An 18,452-nucleotide genomic window follows, 5' to 3' on the forward strand; every position below is an offset into this window, starting at 1 on the left:
ACCTCTTTCACAGACCAGGTGAAGGGAGGAGCGGCTGACAGGTGCTCCTTGCCTGCTTTTCACTCATCCCTAGAGTGAGAAGCAACCAGTCATTATGAGAAAAAGGCAGGGGGCTTTCCCCTGCTGCTCCAGGCCCCCTGGGAATGACAGGATGGAATGAGGCCATGTTTTCCCCAAACTGGGATCACCCTAGTCTCAGGAAGGCAGAAGTAGCAGGGGAAAGAGGACAGTTGCAGACTGAATGTCTATACTGCTCCCTCTTCTGGAATCATTTCTAGAGGTGGAAAGTTTACACTGCTAGGATTGAAAGTTTATATGCAGCCTAAGTGCATTGTTGGCAGAAACTTGTTAGTATCTACGCTTTTTCTCCATTTCACACTACAATAACACATTTGATGCATTATGTCTTGTGATAGTCAGTCATATTTGACTGCAACTGTCATGGTATTTGAAACTTAATATCAATTATAACTTTATTTAACTGAAACTCTATCACCTTGTCTGGCATGGCTGCTCATTGCACTTTCGGATCTGTGGTTCAGGCTTCGTTAAATATTTGCATTTCTTGTTGTCCACAAGACTGATATTCTTATTCAAAATCTTTGTGCAAGATACAGTTGTCTTTCTTTCTCCTAATAAAAAATAAAGCAAGGATAAATCATAAAATGTTAAGTACATAAGCTTGCATGATGGTTATATATGTAGTCTCTGGTAATTTTATCTGATAAAACTATTAAACCATCTATCCTTTGAAGGAGGGAAGTGAAAAAAAATCCTGTAAGAGAAACTCATATAATTTTATAATTTAGTTTCTTAAATGAACATTTACAACCCCCCTTTTCAGAGAAGTACTGTATTTTCACGCATATAGTCTGTGGGCTATACACGTTTTTACAAACTTGACGGATGGGTACAGGCTATACAAGGGCGCAGGCTATGTAGAGTCTTTAGAACATCATAACCCATCCCCACCTGCGGGCTCCAGCTCTGGCTCCGGCGGCCGTGCCCAGCAGAGCCCGCGGTTGCAGGCATGTCTTGGGGTGGGGGGGCTGCAGGCGGGCGGTGAGAGTGCAGCTGACTGCAGCAGCATGGAGTGGGGCTCACAGCTCCTCATCCCTCCCCTCCCATGCAGAGCCTGCAAGCCCATCCCCGGCTGTGGGCTCCAGCTCTGGCGGCTGTGCCCAGCAGAGTGTGGCTGGCGGCAGCAGTGGGGAGCAGGGCTTGCAGCTCCCCATCCCTCCCCTCCTCTCCCCTGCAGAACCCACAAGCCCAGCAGAGCCTGCACTTGGGGTATGGGGAATACATGAGTGCGGGGAATACATGGACTATTTTATGAAAATACAATTTTCCACGGGTTATACATGGGTGTGGGCTATATGCGTGAAAATACAGTAAATGTTTTGTGAAAAATATCACACGCTGAATTCACACTCAGGCTTAGAATAATGTGAAATGTGGTTTCTATGTTATAGAAATAAAGTTTCGGAAACAAAAGATGCCAGGAACCTTTAAAGAAAGCTAAAAGAGATGTGATGATTTATAACTGCACAGAATGCATTGTGGGGTGCACAATACTAAATGCAGAGCAATCTTTAGGAAACTGGTTAAGCAACAACTAACCAAGTAGATGAGTAGGCCAATGTGAGTGAGATCTGACAGAAGCCCATGATTATTTGATTTTTGTCAGTGCTATTAGGATACCTGGAAACAGAATTTCCTGTTAATTTATAATTCATTTCAAATATGCTGTGGAACATGTAAACATATTTGTATGCCCCATAATGAATGTGTGTGCACACCCACCCAAAAACACACAAACCATTTCTTTTATGCAACTGTATAAATCAGCCTGCTTACTGGACTACTTCTTCCTACTGTCCTTTTTGACTTCATCTAAATATAAAATTGACCTATGAATATCATGATTCCTTCAAGTAAATCTAAAACCAAAACACTGAATTCTTTCTGTGCCTACTGTATAAGCTATACTACAGATAATACTATTAAAACATTATAATGGCATTTAATTTATTAACATTTATCCAAAAAATAGATGCTACTGCTTCAAAAAATAACTTACCTCCTCCACACACAGCATCACAGTCCTCCCAACCAGAATGTGTCCACATAAACAGGGGTTCAGACACTTTAGAGCTCTGATTCTCAGGAAGGGGATCTAGAGGGATAGTGTATTCATAGTGTAGACCATAGTTCTGGTCATGAAAAAGCAGCACCTGAAAGATCCACAAAGTAAATATTCATGCACAGACACTGGTGAAGACAAATTCCAATCTGGGAAGTTAAATATCAAAAAAGTACAGAAGGAGGAATGCTTGTGTGCACTTTCCAATATCTTACAAAAAGCTGTATTCTGGTATTACCAGAAACAATTATAGGCTGTCTTAGTTATAGGCTTTTTGCTGCTGTTGGGATAGTAGATCTGGAAAGACCTATACGAGGGAAGGGGCTTCATAACCTCATATTTAATAAGAAAATAAGGGGGGCACTAGACTAATCAGGTCATGAGCAAAAGCTAAGTTTACCTTCCTAAGCAGAGGAAGGAAAGATGGATATATTAATTTAGCAACTGACCCTATGACAGCAACAGAGCTATTAATTCATTACTCATTGTAATTAATCAGAGAACATTTATTCCAAATGGGTTTCCTTTTTACTATAAAGATTTTCACTAGCAGCACACAGTTGAATGCACTAACAGCACAATGTTGAATGCACAATATTTTTAGTCAGTGTGAAGGTGTTAGGATTTACAAGCTATTTAAATTCTGCCCAATGGTCTGCCAAAAATGAAGATATGGCTGCTTTGCATGGGAGAGAAGTTTGTGCATGTTAAAGATGACAGAATTATTCTGCAATAGCCATGATAAAAAAATAACTTAGAACAGAACTTTAGTTTCTTCTGACTCATTTGAGAAAAAAATGCCTCCTACCCCCTTTCTTTAGAAATAAAGATGGGTTACAAGGTAGTTGTGCCTCATTGTTAAATACAAACAATTTGTCAATCTATGTTCCATAGCTTGTGAATATTACCAGCAAAGGTCTGATATTAACTAATACAAGTGATAAAATAGAAATTTACGATTTCAGATCTCTTCATAAAAAATACTCCAGGGAACACTAGTCACAAAATAGTTTCAAGACATGGAAAACAAAGAACACATGAGATTTTAATTTAATTTTGGATCTAGATATCTCCTGAAATTCTTGTCATTGTGAGATTTAAAATCTGAACCATCTTCCCACTACCACTACCACATTCACTCACTAGTTGGGCTCTCCCTTCTATTTCTATCAACACAATTTGCCATTTCTCAAATCCATCCCGTGGCCCCCATAACCAGCTTTTTCTTTCTCTTCCAAAATTCTGCATATCCCCCCATCCCTCAAAGGGGGCAAGAAATAGTTATCCCAAACAAATTTCATATAGGCCACTGTGTGGGTACTTCATGGGAATAATCTTCAAATCACTACTACTCAGAACTGGTATGTAAACCCAACTATATATTAATAATTAAGAGTGCTCTAAACCCGATCTTCTATCCTTTTAATGATTTGTTCCCAATTGTGTTAATAACTTTTTAGTTGCAATATTATACACACAGTCTAACTACACAGTGAAATCTCTTGTTGGTTCCTTTTCTGAGGTAAGCATTGTGTTTGCCTCACAAAAGATTTCATCTTTAAATCTGACAATTTTACATTTGGAAAAACTGTCAAGTTAATTAAATTATAAGGAACTCCAGAAACATATAACAACTACTTAATAGCTGAAATTTATTATATATAAATCATGTAAAAAAAACCCTGAGATCCACTGTGTCATACCAGTAAGTGTAAAGGTGATGTTGTGGGGCCTTTGGCAGAGATTTTCTCCCAGAGACCTCTCCGAACATAATGAACAGTAGTCCCAGCAATATTGAAAGTTCCTGAATGCTCTATCTTCCAGTCACTGTTAATTGACTGCTTGCTGGCATCTCGAAGAGCTGTAGAAATATCAGAAAACAATGTAGAAGGTATTACTGGCACAGTATTCCTATTGTCTTTTCCCGCTTATAATTTCTCGGGTAGAATTTTATGGGTTGGTAGAATCACAAGACCCGATTTTCAATGCTATTTTTCATTTATAAGCTATATAAACAACTTCAACAGTAACACTTTCTTGCAAAATGCATGACAAAAACTATGGATTAACCATTATTTGGATGCTACTAACTTCTGGGGAATGTTTTATTGGCCTTACCACAGAGACTAAAGGTCAACTTGATTAAGATAGTTTAGTTTTGTCTATATAATAGATCTTTGTTTCCAGTATATTAATTTTTTAGGGAACATATAGGACCTAAGAAACAAGAAGTTTAAATAACATGCCTCAAAAATCACAGGGAATTTCTCTAAACCTGTATAAATTACAATTCGGAATCTTCAGGCTCTAAATCTTTTCCTCTAAACATCAGATAGCATTGCTTTCTAACCAAAAACATGGAAATACTATTTTTGTCCCTAACAGGATAAATGTGTGCATTATATTTATGGATTTTTTTCACTGTGACTTTTGTAAATAGGCATAATTTGATGTTATAAGCCAAAAATAACTTTTATTTGGCTGACTTCTCTCTTGGTGTGATCATTCCCCACAAGCATTCATGAGGTCAAATAAGATATGCTTCAAGAAGCTGAGGTTACATTATTTTACATCATTGTTAATACACAAATTTTACATTTCTCCATCCTGTAATTCTTGAAGGAATCAGGTCCTTAAATAGTCACGTGAAGTAAAATGATGTCCTACATATTCCTGCCTACTGAAATTGCATGCTTGGCAAAAGAATGATGTGAAATAACCTCAACAGCTAGTTTTTGCCCACAAATTTCTTTTTTAAAATTGTAAGTTACTATGAGTCATTTGTGATGATCAGCTTCTCTCCCATTCCTATTTATGCTGTTATGTTTTGTTTCTATGGGAAACAATGGCACTAGGACCAGTGACTGGCAGCAATACAACTGCATTAGCCATCACTAACATGTGCCACTGCAGGACTACATGATAAATACTAAGACTATAAAATAAATGCATGAATGCTGGAAAATATCCCTGTACTAAATATATCCAGTGATTTTATAAGTTTCAAATTTGGTCTTTTATGCTGAATGATTCCACTATTTAAATTAAGTCCTTTTCAGTGGCAAGACAATAATGCCACACACTCTCCTCTGCTCACAACCAAAATGAACGAGCTACAGAGTGGGGAGATTCACCTGGATCAGGGTGGTAGAGATGGAATGGAACCTTCTTCCTGAACAAAAGAGGTGCCACTTAAGCAGCTATAACTTGTATACAGGGGGATATGAAGCACTTGACATTAGTTAGCAGTTTGTATGCATTCAAACTGCTGCTTATGATAACCGTGATGGTTTTACTCGCCTTGTGCTTCACCTCACCACTTGATTTTCTGGTCATTCACTCTTAAAAGTGATATAGTAGAAATAAAAGGGATTCAATGATGGGTGAAAAAAATGATCAGGGTCACAGAAAGCCTTTAATATAAGAAAAGACAGGAGAGTTGTGTTCTGCTTAGTTTAAGGAGAAAATGAGAGAGATATGGTCTTCTAACGAACAGAGCAGAGAAGGTAAATTTAGCAGTCTTGTTTACACTGCTCTCAGTACACAAAAACAAATGGAACAATTCCAAACAAATGGAACTGATCAAAGAAAACATATCTTTAAAGAGTAAATAGATAATCTGTGAAACATATTGCTTCAACCACTAAGATCAAAAGTTTAGCAGAATTAAAAATGGATTAAACATTTGTGTGGCTAATGCAAACATATAAATACTCATACTTCAGAACTTAGACCATTCTATTATTTATTTAATTGCTGAATAGTAAGGGAATGCTCCCTTCTATTATATGGCCCCTTTTGAGAAATGGCAGATTTATTTTGATTTTTTTTATTTTTGGTTGAAGGGAATTTACCAAGTTTTACAGAGAAAGTATGGAAAATTCTAAAAATACTAAAAAAAAAAAAAAAATTAATCTATATTTCCAATAAAGAGTACATTCAGCTCTTTGGGAATTCATATTTTGGTGGCAGCATAGTTTTGTTTCAGGCACAGAACAAAATGTGGTGAGATAGCCCAGGTAGAATTTCAAAATAACATCATTTTGATCATCTCCTGCAGAAAGACTTACTGGTAATCAAAGATTATAAAAAAAATGATATCCCCGACCATCCTCCCCTCACCTCCATCGTCTCCCAACCCACCACTGAATACATTTGACTTTTGGTATTTTTTTCAAGAGTCTGCTTTTACAACCAGTGAGGTTATTAGGCAGAGATTTCTGAAGCCACCTAGAGAATCTGAACACCTGAAACTGATCAACCAAATCTTGAGTTTGCTATGAAATCTCACCTTTTGAAAGGGAAAATTCTACCTCGGTCTTATGTATAGAGCTGACTACCTGTGTTTCTTTTACTGCATAATATACCATTTTACTGTTAAACTTTTTTCCAACTACATTTTTCAATTTTTAACTATCAAACAACAAGATATTTAAAGGTGTTGAACATAATCTAACCTGTATTTCTTTAATGTCACCTAATGAACATCTCAGTTTAATAGATGAACATCTTTAAGTAAATGAAGCAATTCATTATCAGACTTTATTTTACTTTTATAGGACCACACTGTGCTTTTAATAACCAACCTCTCTTTCATCTCTAAATTACTGGAACCAAACTTTGATATTATTTCTCTGTAGGAATATCTTCTCTCACTTTCTCTTTAGAGCCAATCTTATAAACCTAAGTAAATCAAAATAAAAGGACTCAAAGAAAAATTGCCATCAGCCACATATTTTCCCTTTTATAATGCATTGAATAGGTATTTGGCAATAACTGAGTGCCATAAAGTGGATTCTCCCTTCCTTAGACGGAGAATTTCAGAAAAAATGTAAACAGTGTTTACATTACATTCTGTAATATTTGGACATTGTTGAAAAGCTAAGAAAAACATCAGTTAGAATATGCTTGATGAATATCAGTAAGAAGTGAAGTAGCAGCAGAAGGATATTGAGAGGAAGCACGATTATAAAAAAGGAGAGAAAAGGAAGTTCACTATTTATGTTGACGGGACTATTTTTAATTGGCAAAATACGTTTCTATTATTGACTTTTAAATACAGAACCAATTTTTACGCATTTCTGATCATATGGGGGGGTTGGAATAACTATTATATCTCCTGTATTTTTGTGTTAATATTAAACACTACAATGTGTGTGCAGAACAAGCCTACAGGGCCTATTCTATTTTAAAAGCAATAACTTCAAAGAACAGGACATTTCCTGAGGATTACTGATTGGCAGGGAGGAGTTGATAGCACTTCAGCAGCACCTCCGGCAATTAACCCCAACTGGTCATTAATTCTCAGGAAATTCCACATGCTAAGATCATTACTGTTGCTATAAAGTGAAACTAAGAACAAGAGAAGCACTGTAATTGTTTGGATTTCATGGGGGAAACAATTGTAAGTAGTATACATAAAAGAGACTACTTGTAGTCTCTCTGATACTTCATGCAGATAATAAGGATGAAGAATCAAGTGGTCTCTGAATTTTCATAAATTTCACATACAGTCCAAGGTATTCCAACCCAAAGGGTACACAGAAATCCATGGAGGAGTATTTTGCTATTCAGAAAAACAAACACTTAAATCTAGTTGAAGGCAGTAGGTTGAGCAGCAGTGGGCTCAAGCATGTAATCCAATGTTTTACTAAACTGTTGCCTTAATTTGTAAAATTGTCTTCTAAAATTTAAATATGCATCTTTAAACATTGACAGTATGTTTATATTTCTGGTATCCCACCCATTTTTGTAGAGTCTTTGAAAAAATATATTGTCAAATCCCCTAGGTACACTACCTTAGAATTCTTTTACACAGTCTGACTTCATGTTGAAGTATCGTGTGCTAAAAATTATTAATAATATTCATGTATTTACATGCTAACTGGGTAAGTGCAAAAGCAAATAATTAAGTAGATATCTAATTAGCCAGTTGTGTTTATCTATCCAATTTACATGGATAATCTTTGCACCTGAGAATCATAGTAATATAGGGCTGGCAGTGTCTAAACCTGTGTTTCAAGATCTTCTCTGTCTAAACCATTCCAGATAAACATATGCCCAATCTGTATTTAAAAACTTCCAATCATAGAGGTGTCATAATCTCCCTAGGTAATTTGTTCCAGTACTCATCAGCTCTCATACTTGGAAAGTTCTTCCAGATATTTAACCTAAGTCTCCCTTGTTGCAATTTAAGTCCATTATGTCTTATCTTGTCCCCTGTAGACAGGGAGAGCCGTTGCTCACCAGCCTCTTTATAACAACTTTTTTTATCTTTGAACACTTAACAAATCCCATGTCAATCCTCTCTATAGTAAATAACCCCAGTTTTTCGGACCTTTCCTCATGGTTATAAACAGACAGCATTTTTCCAGGGAGAAAATCTTTTGTTCCAGGAGCCTACAGACCTAGTGAAGCTAGAGATACCTCAAGTCTATTGAGGGGTTCCTCAAATCTAAAAAGGCTGAGGACTTATTGTAACAGGGTAACTAGCAAGACCGGGCACATGGCCAGCCCAACCCCCTGTCTGGGCAGTTTGTAGGCCTACGCTCTCCTGCCACACCTTCATGTAAACTATTAATAAGCTGTTTATTTGAAAGCAAGAGGCTGCCCATTTTAAAGCCCGATGCCAAGGGTGAACTGCACGGCTTCATATCTCCCCTTATGCCACATCCCATGCCTCACAGATGGCATCCAAATTTTCCACTAGACCCCTGGCTACTTGGTGGGCCACTCTGGCCTCTGGCCTAAACTAGGCCTCAGGCATCTTCGGACATGCCTGGGCCTTTAACTCATGCCCCTCCCTGGGGCCCTCTACTCTAATTATACCAGTCAGCTTCTGTGCAGCCATTGAGACCATCTTCAGGTGCTACTCTACACTGCTGCCAGGTGTGGCTACCCTAGTCAGTGTCTTGTGCAGCCCTTCAGACCATTTTAGGCCCCACTCTACACTGCTGCTGGCTACCACTACTCTGGATGGCTTATGTGCAGCCCTCCAGACTGTCTTCAGGCCCTACTCTACAGTGCAACTGGCTCCTATAACTGTACTCTTCTCCGTTGCTGGGGCCTCTGGGCCTCAGGTGTCTGATGACTTACCTGGGCCCCACTAACTCAGCCTATGGCTGTATAGGCCTCAGACACCTGCCGACATACCTGGACCCTTTGGGGCACTATGCCCCCTTGGGCCTCAGGCATCTGTTGATTTACTTTAACCCTGGCTCAGGCCCCACTCAGTGGGCCTGGGCCTGTGTGCCTTTCTGTTGTGGTGTGCTCCCCTAGCTTTTTCCCTCCACAAGGTAACCCACAAGGCAGTTGGGGCTGAGGCTTTCTGGCACCCCGTACATACCCTTCACTGGAGAGGCACAGGTGTGGCATTTCCTGGAAGCTGATCTCGCAGAAGCAGTCCCACTACACCATTCAACCACAGCAGGGTGTAGCTTTAGGTCATGCCCAGGACCAGGAACCTCCTGCTATCTCCATAGTTCCTCCCCTGTCCTCCAGGTGCTCCTGAGCAGCAGCTCCAACCAGGCGATGTTCTGCCTCTGGCAGCTTACTACAACTGCTGCTGGCTTTCCTGATCAAGTTTGCAGCTATGACTAGCAGCTGAGCTCTCTTCCCCAATCAGGCAGTCTTCTGATGCTCATGTGACTACTGACTGGGGTGTGCCACAACCTGCAGGTTGCCTCTGCTGCCTACTCACGTCCTTTGAGTGGCAGGCATCCAAAGGTGCCCTGCCACACTCATTCTCTACACTGTCTCCAATTTGCCTAAAGCTTTCTTGCAGGTGAAGATGAAGTCTCACCAGTGCTGAACAGAGTAAAAGACTCCCATGACTCCACTAGCAGATAATAGGTTGGGAGACTGGGGTCAGCTGAATTTGATACCAACTAATGAGGGAGCAGCCATGAAGATGGTTTAAAAACTCCAGGGCTAGGGACAAAAGTTACACATAAGCCAGTTTAAGTGATCAGAAACTGGTTTAAAACTGTAACAGAACAGAAGTTCCATGCACATAAACCAGTTTCAAAATGCCCAAAACTGATTTAAGATAAACCTGGTTGAATGCAGTATCAGATTTAACTGATTGAGATCATGCTCATTTACGGCACTTCTGCCCCAGACCCCTTCCTGATTTAAGTTAAATCAGAATCCCCCAGCATCCCAGCATGTTCTGCAGACCTGAGCTGGGCTGTGCTCTCTGCTGTCTAGCTGGACCAGGGGTGAGGACAGGGCCAGACACTGGCCAACATGGCTTCCTAAGGTCAAGGGGGCAGGAAGGAGGCTGATTCCCTCCTCCTCCCCCCTCCCACTGGGGAACCATAGCCAGGGTCTGGCAGGCCTGGCTGCTGCCTCTCTCACTCACCCCCATGCAGTTTGAGCGCCCCCTGACAGGGGTTGCTGGGCACTGATGACTATTCTTTGAACACAATAATCAAACCAGTTAATATACCTGCTTTATTGTAGTTTTATCTAGCACATACTTCTTTTGCATATTTATGAGCTATAGAAATGCAAAGATATGCTGCGCCATTATGTTTCTGCCCAGACTTTGTGGCTCTACCCAGTATAATTTTTAACAAGGCCCTGAGTTATAACTTTCATGAATGAGAATGAATGACTGAGTTGTATCAGTTTTCATTTCCCAATCTACCACTTTGGCAAGGTGAGAAGTCTATAAACATTTTCAGCAGGCTTAATCAAATATCAATTGAGCATGATACACTTTACTATTATTAATTCTGGATGTTCTCTGAAATGTGCTATACAGCTGTTGCCAGTTCTACCTATTTTGTGTGCACACCACATTTAACAGTCTAAGATCTGACTGGGATTTTTTTCTTCTTCAAAATTTGAGTGAACTGAAAAGTTCTGAGATACAGTAGAGACTTCACTGCTACAAAAGTAAAACAGAATAAAACATATATGAACAACCTTAACTTCCTGGAAAATACTCAAACCCACAAAGGGTTTTCTAAATTTGGCAGCTTTAACTTGTATCACTGTAAAACACAAAATTTTGTGAAATAAATAGTTGACAGCTTGCAAAGATAAACTTTTCTAAAGAACACATGATTAACTTGTACTCATGTAAAACTGTATCTTAAAGTGATATTTATTAATCATATTATATGATACTTTATATATGGGTGGGAACCATGGGCTGTATAAAACCTGTGTTGATGAATAATCAGATTTTCAGTTAGGCTAAACTTTTATAACTCCATTAACTTCATCTGAATTATGACAATTTACAGGTTAAGGATGTCACCCAAGATGCATAAAACTGTCAGTTATGTCAGAAATGAGATTTAAAAATTTGTATATTTGATAGGCTATATTAAAGGACCATATAATAGATTTTTTTCCTCTCTCAGAAAATACATTTCACAATGGAAACCATATGAGAATGCAGCATAATTATGCATGCAATACCTCAACATGGAATCAGCAAACACAAATTCATGCAGTGCTCAATCTCAGGCCTCCAAAAGGTTTGCACTTTGGAAACAGTGTGATTAAAGGCAATTAATCTATTTCTTGGCTATAAATGAAAATAAGCTATTTTCCCTCTAATGTCTTTCATTTTAGGAAAGGAGATTATTATAGCCTTTCTGTAATAAACAAATTGTTTAGTTGTATTCTATTACCCATTCTTAATGGTTATGGTGGTAGATTATGTCATGCTATTCAGGGTTTGAATTATGGGGAAACTCATGGGTGCTGAGCCCCCCATAAGAAACGAGAGCCTCCCTGTAAGATTTGAAAATCATAACTGGGGGAGGTCAGAATTCTAAGGGATTTTCTTAGGGCATCATGATAGGCAGTCCAATTTTTTTTGCAGACCTCCCCAAGAGTTAAAGTGTAATTCAAACCGTGATACAATTATATAATATTGTCAGAAGAGCAAGCATTTTAATAGGAAAGTTTACTATATTCCGTATAAAAGTACTATAAACTACTCTGTTTACCCTACATCAGTAAGGCTGTTAAACAGATTGACCTTACAATTATCTTCTATCACATTTGATAATTTAGCAATGGGCAAAGCACAGCATTAGAATGCACAATCCAAACAGTACAGGAAACAAATTTCTAATTAATTGTACATAAAATGGAAATTGTAAAGCAAGATAAAATGAATGAAGTCTCATATCAACCTTTTTAACATTATGTTATTCTACTCTTTAGACCGAAATCTCAAATTCCTTCTTGAATACTGTGTTTGAGATCCAAAATTAAATGGATTTCAGCTGTAAGAAATGTTCCTCAATTAATAAAATATCTCAGGTCTCTCCATTTATGCCAATGAACATAGGTGGCATCCACTCATACAACCTTAAGAGTAATTTACCAAAGAAAGATCACTGTCACTATGAGAATCATACAATGTATCCTCTAGAGCTGACTAGATAATATACAGATCTTTGGCAATATCAGAGGTTTTGTAGATTTTTCAGGTCTACACAGGACCCAGTCAAAGTATGCCTAAGGAGTGTACCCTGTTTTATCCATAGTCCTAGTTCCCCATAGGAATGAGACAAAATGAAGGAAAGGTAGGACCAGTCACAGCATCATGTATTACGCCATCTCCTCTCCTCAGATGGCAAAACTGCTACAACTACTGCTTATGTTGTTGTAGCCCTGTGGAAGAATTCTAGCCCAATCAATCAGAAATCCTCCCAATAGTTGCTGCTGTAACACAGCCACTTTATATGTGTGTGTTGGTGTACACTTCACCTTTAAGACACAATTTAACCAATACAATGGTAAGACCCACACCAATATTTTTGTGCTTCTTACTGCCAAGTAATCTAAATAAGGAAACATAGTTCTGCTGATCTTTTTATTAGATTTACCCAAGTGCAAGAAGGATCAATTTTTCTACCAGTTTTAACTGAGCTTCTACTTGGAACGTGCATGTGTTTGCAGGCACATTGTGTATTTGGCTATAGAATTTGTACGATCAAATTTCATTGCTATTTGCTGAAAAAAATGTCTTAAACATGTGCAATGTAAAGTTTGCTTTCAGCTTCAGAACTTAAGGTGGAAAAATAAGTATGGAAAAATAGCACAAAGAAAAATTAAAAAGAGGCAACAACTTGCATGATAAATACATTTTTTTAATCATTTAGTTTTCTGCAAACTGCTGTTTCTGAATGTAAAGTTTTGTCTCTGGCTCTGAATTACTGCTTCATGCTATGTATACTGCTCTTCTGTGACCTTCAACATCAAAATTATACAAACAGTTCAGCCAGTAAAATCCAGAAAGAACATACAAGATTTGCTAAAAATATCATATGGGACCAGTTACAGCTCTGCAATACTTAAAAAAATATTGGTTAAATAACATTCAAATATAACATGATCTGGTTTTCCATGAGGCCAATTTACTTTATTAAGATAAAATGTAAAATTAGAGTGATGAGTAGTTATGTTAAATAGCTCATTTCTTAAGATTTGTATAATGTCTGAAGAGGTCTTCTGTGCTATTTGGTGACATTATGTAGTGGAAGTGAAAAACATTTTAATTTCTTTTTGTCCAGCTTTATTAAAGTACTGATTAGGGGAGAGCTCTGCTATTACTCATGAGAGAATTTTATTTTCCCAAATCTAATTCCAGCTGCGTATTTTTTATGTCAAACTCTGACTATTAAGTTTAGAGCCTGAATGTCTCTGGACAGTATACTCTGTGTCCTAGTTTTATCAGCTTTTTAACTGTGAGAGAACATGGCTTCTGCTTCTCACAAAAAAGGTGGTGGCATAGAGAAAGAAGTTCCAGAGGGGATATAACTGGATAAGTGCTCTCTGGCCAGCAAATGTGATTTCTGCAAACTTTTCTCAGGCTTGTCAAAGGGATAGGGATCAAAGAAGAAGTAACAGTGACCTCTGAATAATAGAACAAGCACAATTTGATTTGTGCTGATACTGGCTCTGCATAGAGGAAAATGAGGGGATGTGGGATTTAGTGTGGTTAGGACAGCCAAGAAAGAAAAGAAAGGGTCAAATAATTTAATGGAAGAGACAGGGAGTCAAAACAAGACAGACAACAAGAAACTGAGAAGGGTAATTAATACCAAAGGAAAAATTGTGAGGTGCAGAAAATAATTCCCCTGCCTAAAAAAATACTAAAAACAAATCCTCTTAATGCAAAATTGTATCAGAAGGCAGATATTTGCCTATATGGGAGAAGAGGGTGCAGATAGTGCCATGGGTTCTGGTACACCCCAACTGTAATAAGGCATGCAATAATTCTTAAGAGCACTAGGAGATGGCCCAACTAATCCTTAACAGACGACAGTATGTAAATTAATTTTGCTAATGGGAAGCCCAGGCAGGGGATTTTTTCACTTCCTTGTACTAGTGACTCTTACTGATTGTGCTTCTCAGCTTCCATATTTACTCAAATTCCAAATCTAAGATGGGGCTGCCTTCCCCCTCATTCAATAGTGTGGGGGGTGGAAAGCTCCTCATCTTGGATTTGAGTACAAGGTAGTATGGCAGCCTGACATGGGATTGGGATTGGAGCTGCAGTTGGTGCCGCACAGCCTTTGCCCCCAAACCTGTTTTGCACTGCAGCTTCTGTCCCCTCAGCCCCGCTACCCCCAACCACAATCAGACCTACCCTCAGTTACAGGTCCAGCTCCGGCTCCAGCCTCACTTGGGTTTGCAAGGGGTTGGACTACATGACTTGTGAGAATACTTCCAGTTCTATGATTCTATGATTTTATGTAAACAATAAATAAATAAATTACCTAAGTAACTATGAGCAGGTTTTTCTTCCACAACTTTGATTCTTCTTGCTCCTGCCGGTATCACCAAGGCTTCAACATAACCTAATCATGAAATCAAATTTCCTTAGTTAGACACAAAATAGGAAAGAGTACATCTTACATATTATTTCAATCTAACTGTCCCTGTGAATAGTTTCTATGGATGCTAATAGAGAATGCCTACAGAGAAGCCAAACCTCTAACCTGCTGAGCATATGGAAATACTACTGACTTCCTAAGATCCTGAGATGGCCAGATATATTAGCATTTGTCCAAATTTAGACAAGAAAACAGTCCCATAAACTGCCAAGAACTAATGACATCCAATACCTCATTGGATCAGGCCCATAAACATTGAGGCCATATCTACATGGCATATTTAATGCAGCAGGCAGTGGTTCCCCAAGCACATCCTCAAGTTATGCATCCTAACCTTCCAGACTGGAAGTAGAATAGCACAATGTGGGCGCATCTACATGTACAATTAATGAAAAGCCATCAACTTCGGAGCACTTTCAGCTTGTGTGAACTACTCCCAGGTGCAGGGTCTAGACATGTGCCCAGGACAGCAACAATCTGAGCCAAGGCAGAGCAGGCCTGGGCTGGCAGGAGGCATGGGGGGTCAGGCCCAGGCTCCGGGTGGTGGTGTTGGGTGCCAGAGCAGCTGGCTGGGGTATAAGGGTGCAGAAGCAGCAGAGGCACGTAGCTAGGTAGCAGACAGGAGTCTGGCCCCTGCCCAGTCACCATTTACATGTGCATTTCAGAGCAGTTATGTACTCCATCATAACATAAGCTAGTACTGTCAGGGACAGTACTATCTTATGCCAGTGTTAGTTTACTGCATCCTAATACCAGTGCACATGTAGATGGTGGTGTTTTACTGCAGAGCTAATCAGTCAACTCCGCAGTAAAGTGTAAAGGCAGCACTACTGGGCATGGAAAGCTGTAACAGTATATAACTGTCTGTGTCCTTAATTGGCACTCCTATATTAAGAAAGCACTTCAAAGAAAAAATTGCACAAGATTTACTTTCTTTTTGCTTTATGGGATAAGGAAATAGGACTGGTAGTTTTCCTTTCAGATCCTGTAAAAACTGAGCAGTAAGATTCAAAACAAAAATATGTACGTATATTATACATAATAGACAATAATCAAAAAACAACAGAAAATAACAAAATTATGCAACTATTAAGCTACTATTCCTTCAAGAAGTTATGAGAGCAGAGACCCTGTCTCAAGCCCAGGAGACACTGTCACAAGCCCAGTAGAGTGGGCTGTCATTAATGTTACCAAAAGACCACAGAGGAATTCCAGACTTACACGGTCCATGCAAATTTTATATACTCCATTAAAAACAGTTTTGTAACTTTTTCGTTTCTTTGTCATGCTCAACTATTTCTCTATTTGTCTTTAAGTTGTGTTTATTTGGATCATACTTAAATGATTTTTTATGGTAAAAGTGTAAGGTTAGATTTTTTCAAAAGTCATCCTCTTCAAATTAAGAGAGCGCAGCATAGTTATGTGCAAAACTATATTTAAACACATTTTATTTATGTAACCAGACTCTGAGACAGACGTCACAGAATAGATAATAAAATATGATTTTTCATTTTGTATGTACTAAAATAAAGTTATTGAGTACTGAACTCTCCATGCTTGCTATCCTACATTTGACACAAAAATTGCACATTTTCAGCACAGTATTATTTATTTTTCATTTCCTTAAAAGTTAATTAAAATTTCTCTGAACAGTTTAAATTTCAGTTTCTGAGGTAGGAAAGCATCTCTTCATAAAGCATGCTTAAAAGCTGATTATATGTTATATTATATGTCTTAACAGAATCCTGACTATACCCTGTTGGATGTTTGGATATTTATTTCAGCTATAAATGAGAACTGGCAGATTTTGACTTATTTGGACAACCAGCTTCTATAAAGCTTTGGAGATTCAAACTTTGATCTGTAGCCGACACTTAATCTCCATTACTCTCTACGGTCCTAGCTTTTGTATGTCAGTTTCCATGTTCTACATTACCTTCAGTCTAGGAAAGAGCCACATTCAAGCAACTGAAGGCTGTGTCTAATTTTCTTTTCTAAAGTACTGTTTAGTTTAGTCTAGATTGTACTAACGTCTCTTGATTTCTAAACATACACTGTCTGTTTCTAATTATATTATTTTTGTGCTAAAAAATCTACTTGCTATCTTGAAATTTTGTAAATTTTCCTAGCAAGAAGCTGAAATCATAACTACATACACGTTTTACTGCTGAAGTGACGGCCTGTCAAATGCACTTCCAGATTAAGGATTGTTTCTAATGTTTAGGCTTTGTGATGAAGTGTACAATGAATAACATTAGCTTAGGGCCTTGTTACAACGTTCCACTGTGAGCTGCACAAACGTTGATAGGTGTTAGTGTTAGCTTGAGTTTGGAACAGCTTACATGTTCATGGGCCTGGGGGGCTGAAAGGTAAGAATCCTCCCATCTCCTATTTCAGACTTCTCCCTTAGCCCTTGGGGCTCCTCTGGTGCTCCCCAGCCCAGCAGCAGCAGTAGTGGCAGCTGGGCTGCAGGTTAACCTTTCCCTGCATCTTCCCCAGGCTAGATAGCATGGGCAGCCACAAGTAAGTGGTTGCTAGGAATGATGGGGTGGAGGTAGTGGGCCTTTTTGGGGCCAACAGGGGGCAGGGGCAGATGAGTGTTTTCACCAAGGTGTAGACTAGAGTGGCTATGCCACAGGTCTTTGTTATACCTTATGCTGTGAGGCACACAAACAGTGATAGGTGCTAGTGCTAGCCTGAAGTTTGGAGCAGTTGCACCCTTAGTCTAGAAACCTTCTTTGACTGTATCACACCTGCACAGCAGTCACTTGTCAACAGAGGCCTGGTGAGCAGGGAGGTCCCTTCCAGCCCTACTTCTCTATGATTCTTTCTGATTCTGAGGCCAAGGATGGAAGGGCAAGTGCCTAGCAGCGGGAGGCTGAGACTGCTTACTGCTGGATGGGTGGGAGGTGATGAAAGCAAAAACCAAAGCAACTCCCAGGAAACCAAATTAGAGGCTGGCTCCCGGGATCATTTCCATGGGACTGAGGCTTGGCACCAACAAGGCTACATTGGGAGGCCCAGCACTTCAAGGCCTAGCAGGACAGCTGAGATGCTCGCAGATCTCCTTGGGGATAGGTGTCCTGACAATCTAGACTCAGAGCTGGTCTGTAGTTTGCTGGCAGGTGGCTGTGCCCACTTCAGTGTGGAGGGAGAGGAGGAGGGAGGAAGGAGGGAGCATTGCAGAGGCAGTGGGGCTGGCCAAGGAGCTCCAGCTTCCCCCCCAAGTTGGCTTCACTTTGCAGCTGGGAGTAGAGTTTGCCCACATCTGGCTCCTGCATCTACACAGACAGCGGAAGAGCCCTGTGCTCGCAACCCAGATCCACACATAGTCTTCCCAACCTGGAAAAGTGGTTTTCCTGGCAGCAGGCTATCCCCCACCCCAAAGCAACTGTTGTGGAATGGGGCTTGCCTAGGCATGCCTACGTGACTATGAGGAC

At 39.4% G+C, this 18,452-nt stretch overlaps 1 protein-coding gene across 2 annotated transcripts in view; it reads right to left on the reverse strand.

The window, feature by feature from the left end:
- Positions 1-18,452, reverse strand: part of ADAMTS19 (ADAM metallopeptidase with thrombospondin type 1 motif 19) — a 258,326-nt gene that overhangs the window by 46,609 nt on the left and 193,265 nt on the right. For both annotated transcript variants that reach the window (XM_019555261.1, XM_019555262.1), the window contains exons 16-19: positions 14,896-14,976; positions 3,847-4,004; positions 2,081-2,234; positions 497-632 (exon numbers count right to left, since the gene is read on the reverse strand). In XM_019555261.1, the coding sequence (XP_019410806.1) occupies positions 497-632; positions 2,081-2,234; positions 3,847-4,004; positions 14,896-14,976 (529 nt within the window). The remainder of the gene's footprint in view (positions 1-496; positions 633-2,080; positions 2,235-3,846; positions 4,005-14,895; positions 14,977-18,452) is intronic.

This window comes from Crocodylus porosus, unplaced genomic scaffold, assembly GCF_001723895.1.
Source record: "Crocodylus porosus isolate Cpor-Errol unplaced genomic scaffold, CroPor_comp1, whole genome shotgun sequence".
Lineage (NCBI taxonomy): Eukaryota > Metazoa > Chordata > Crocodylia > Crocodylidae > Crocodylus > Crocodylus porosus.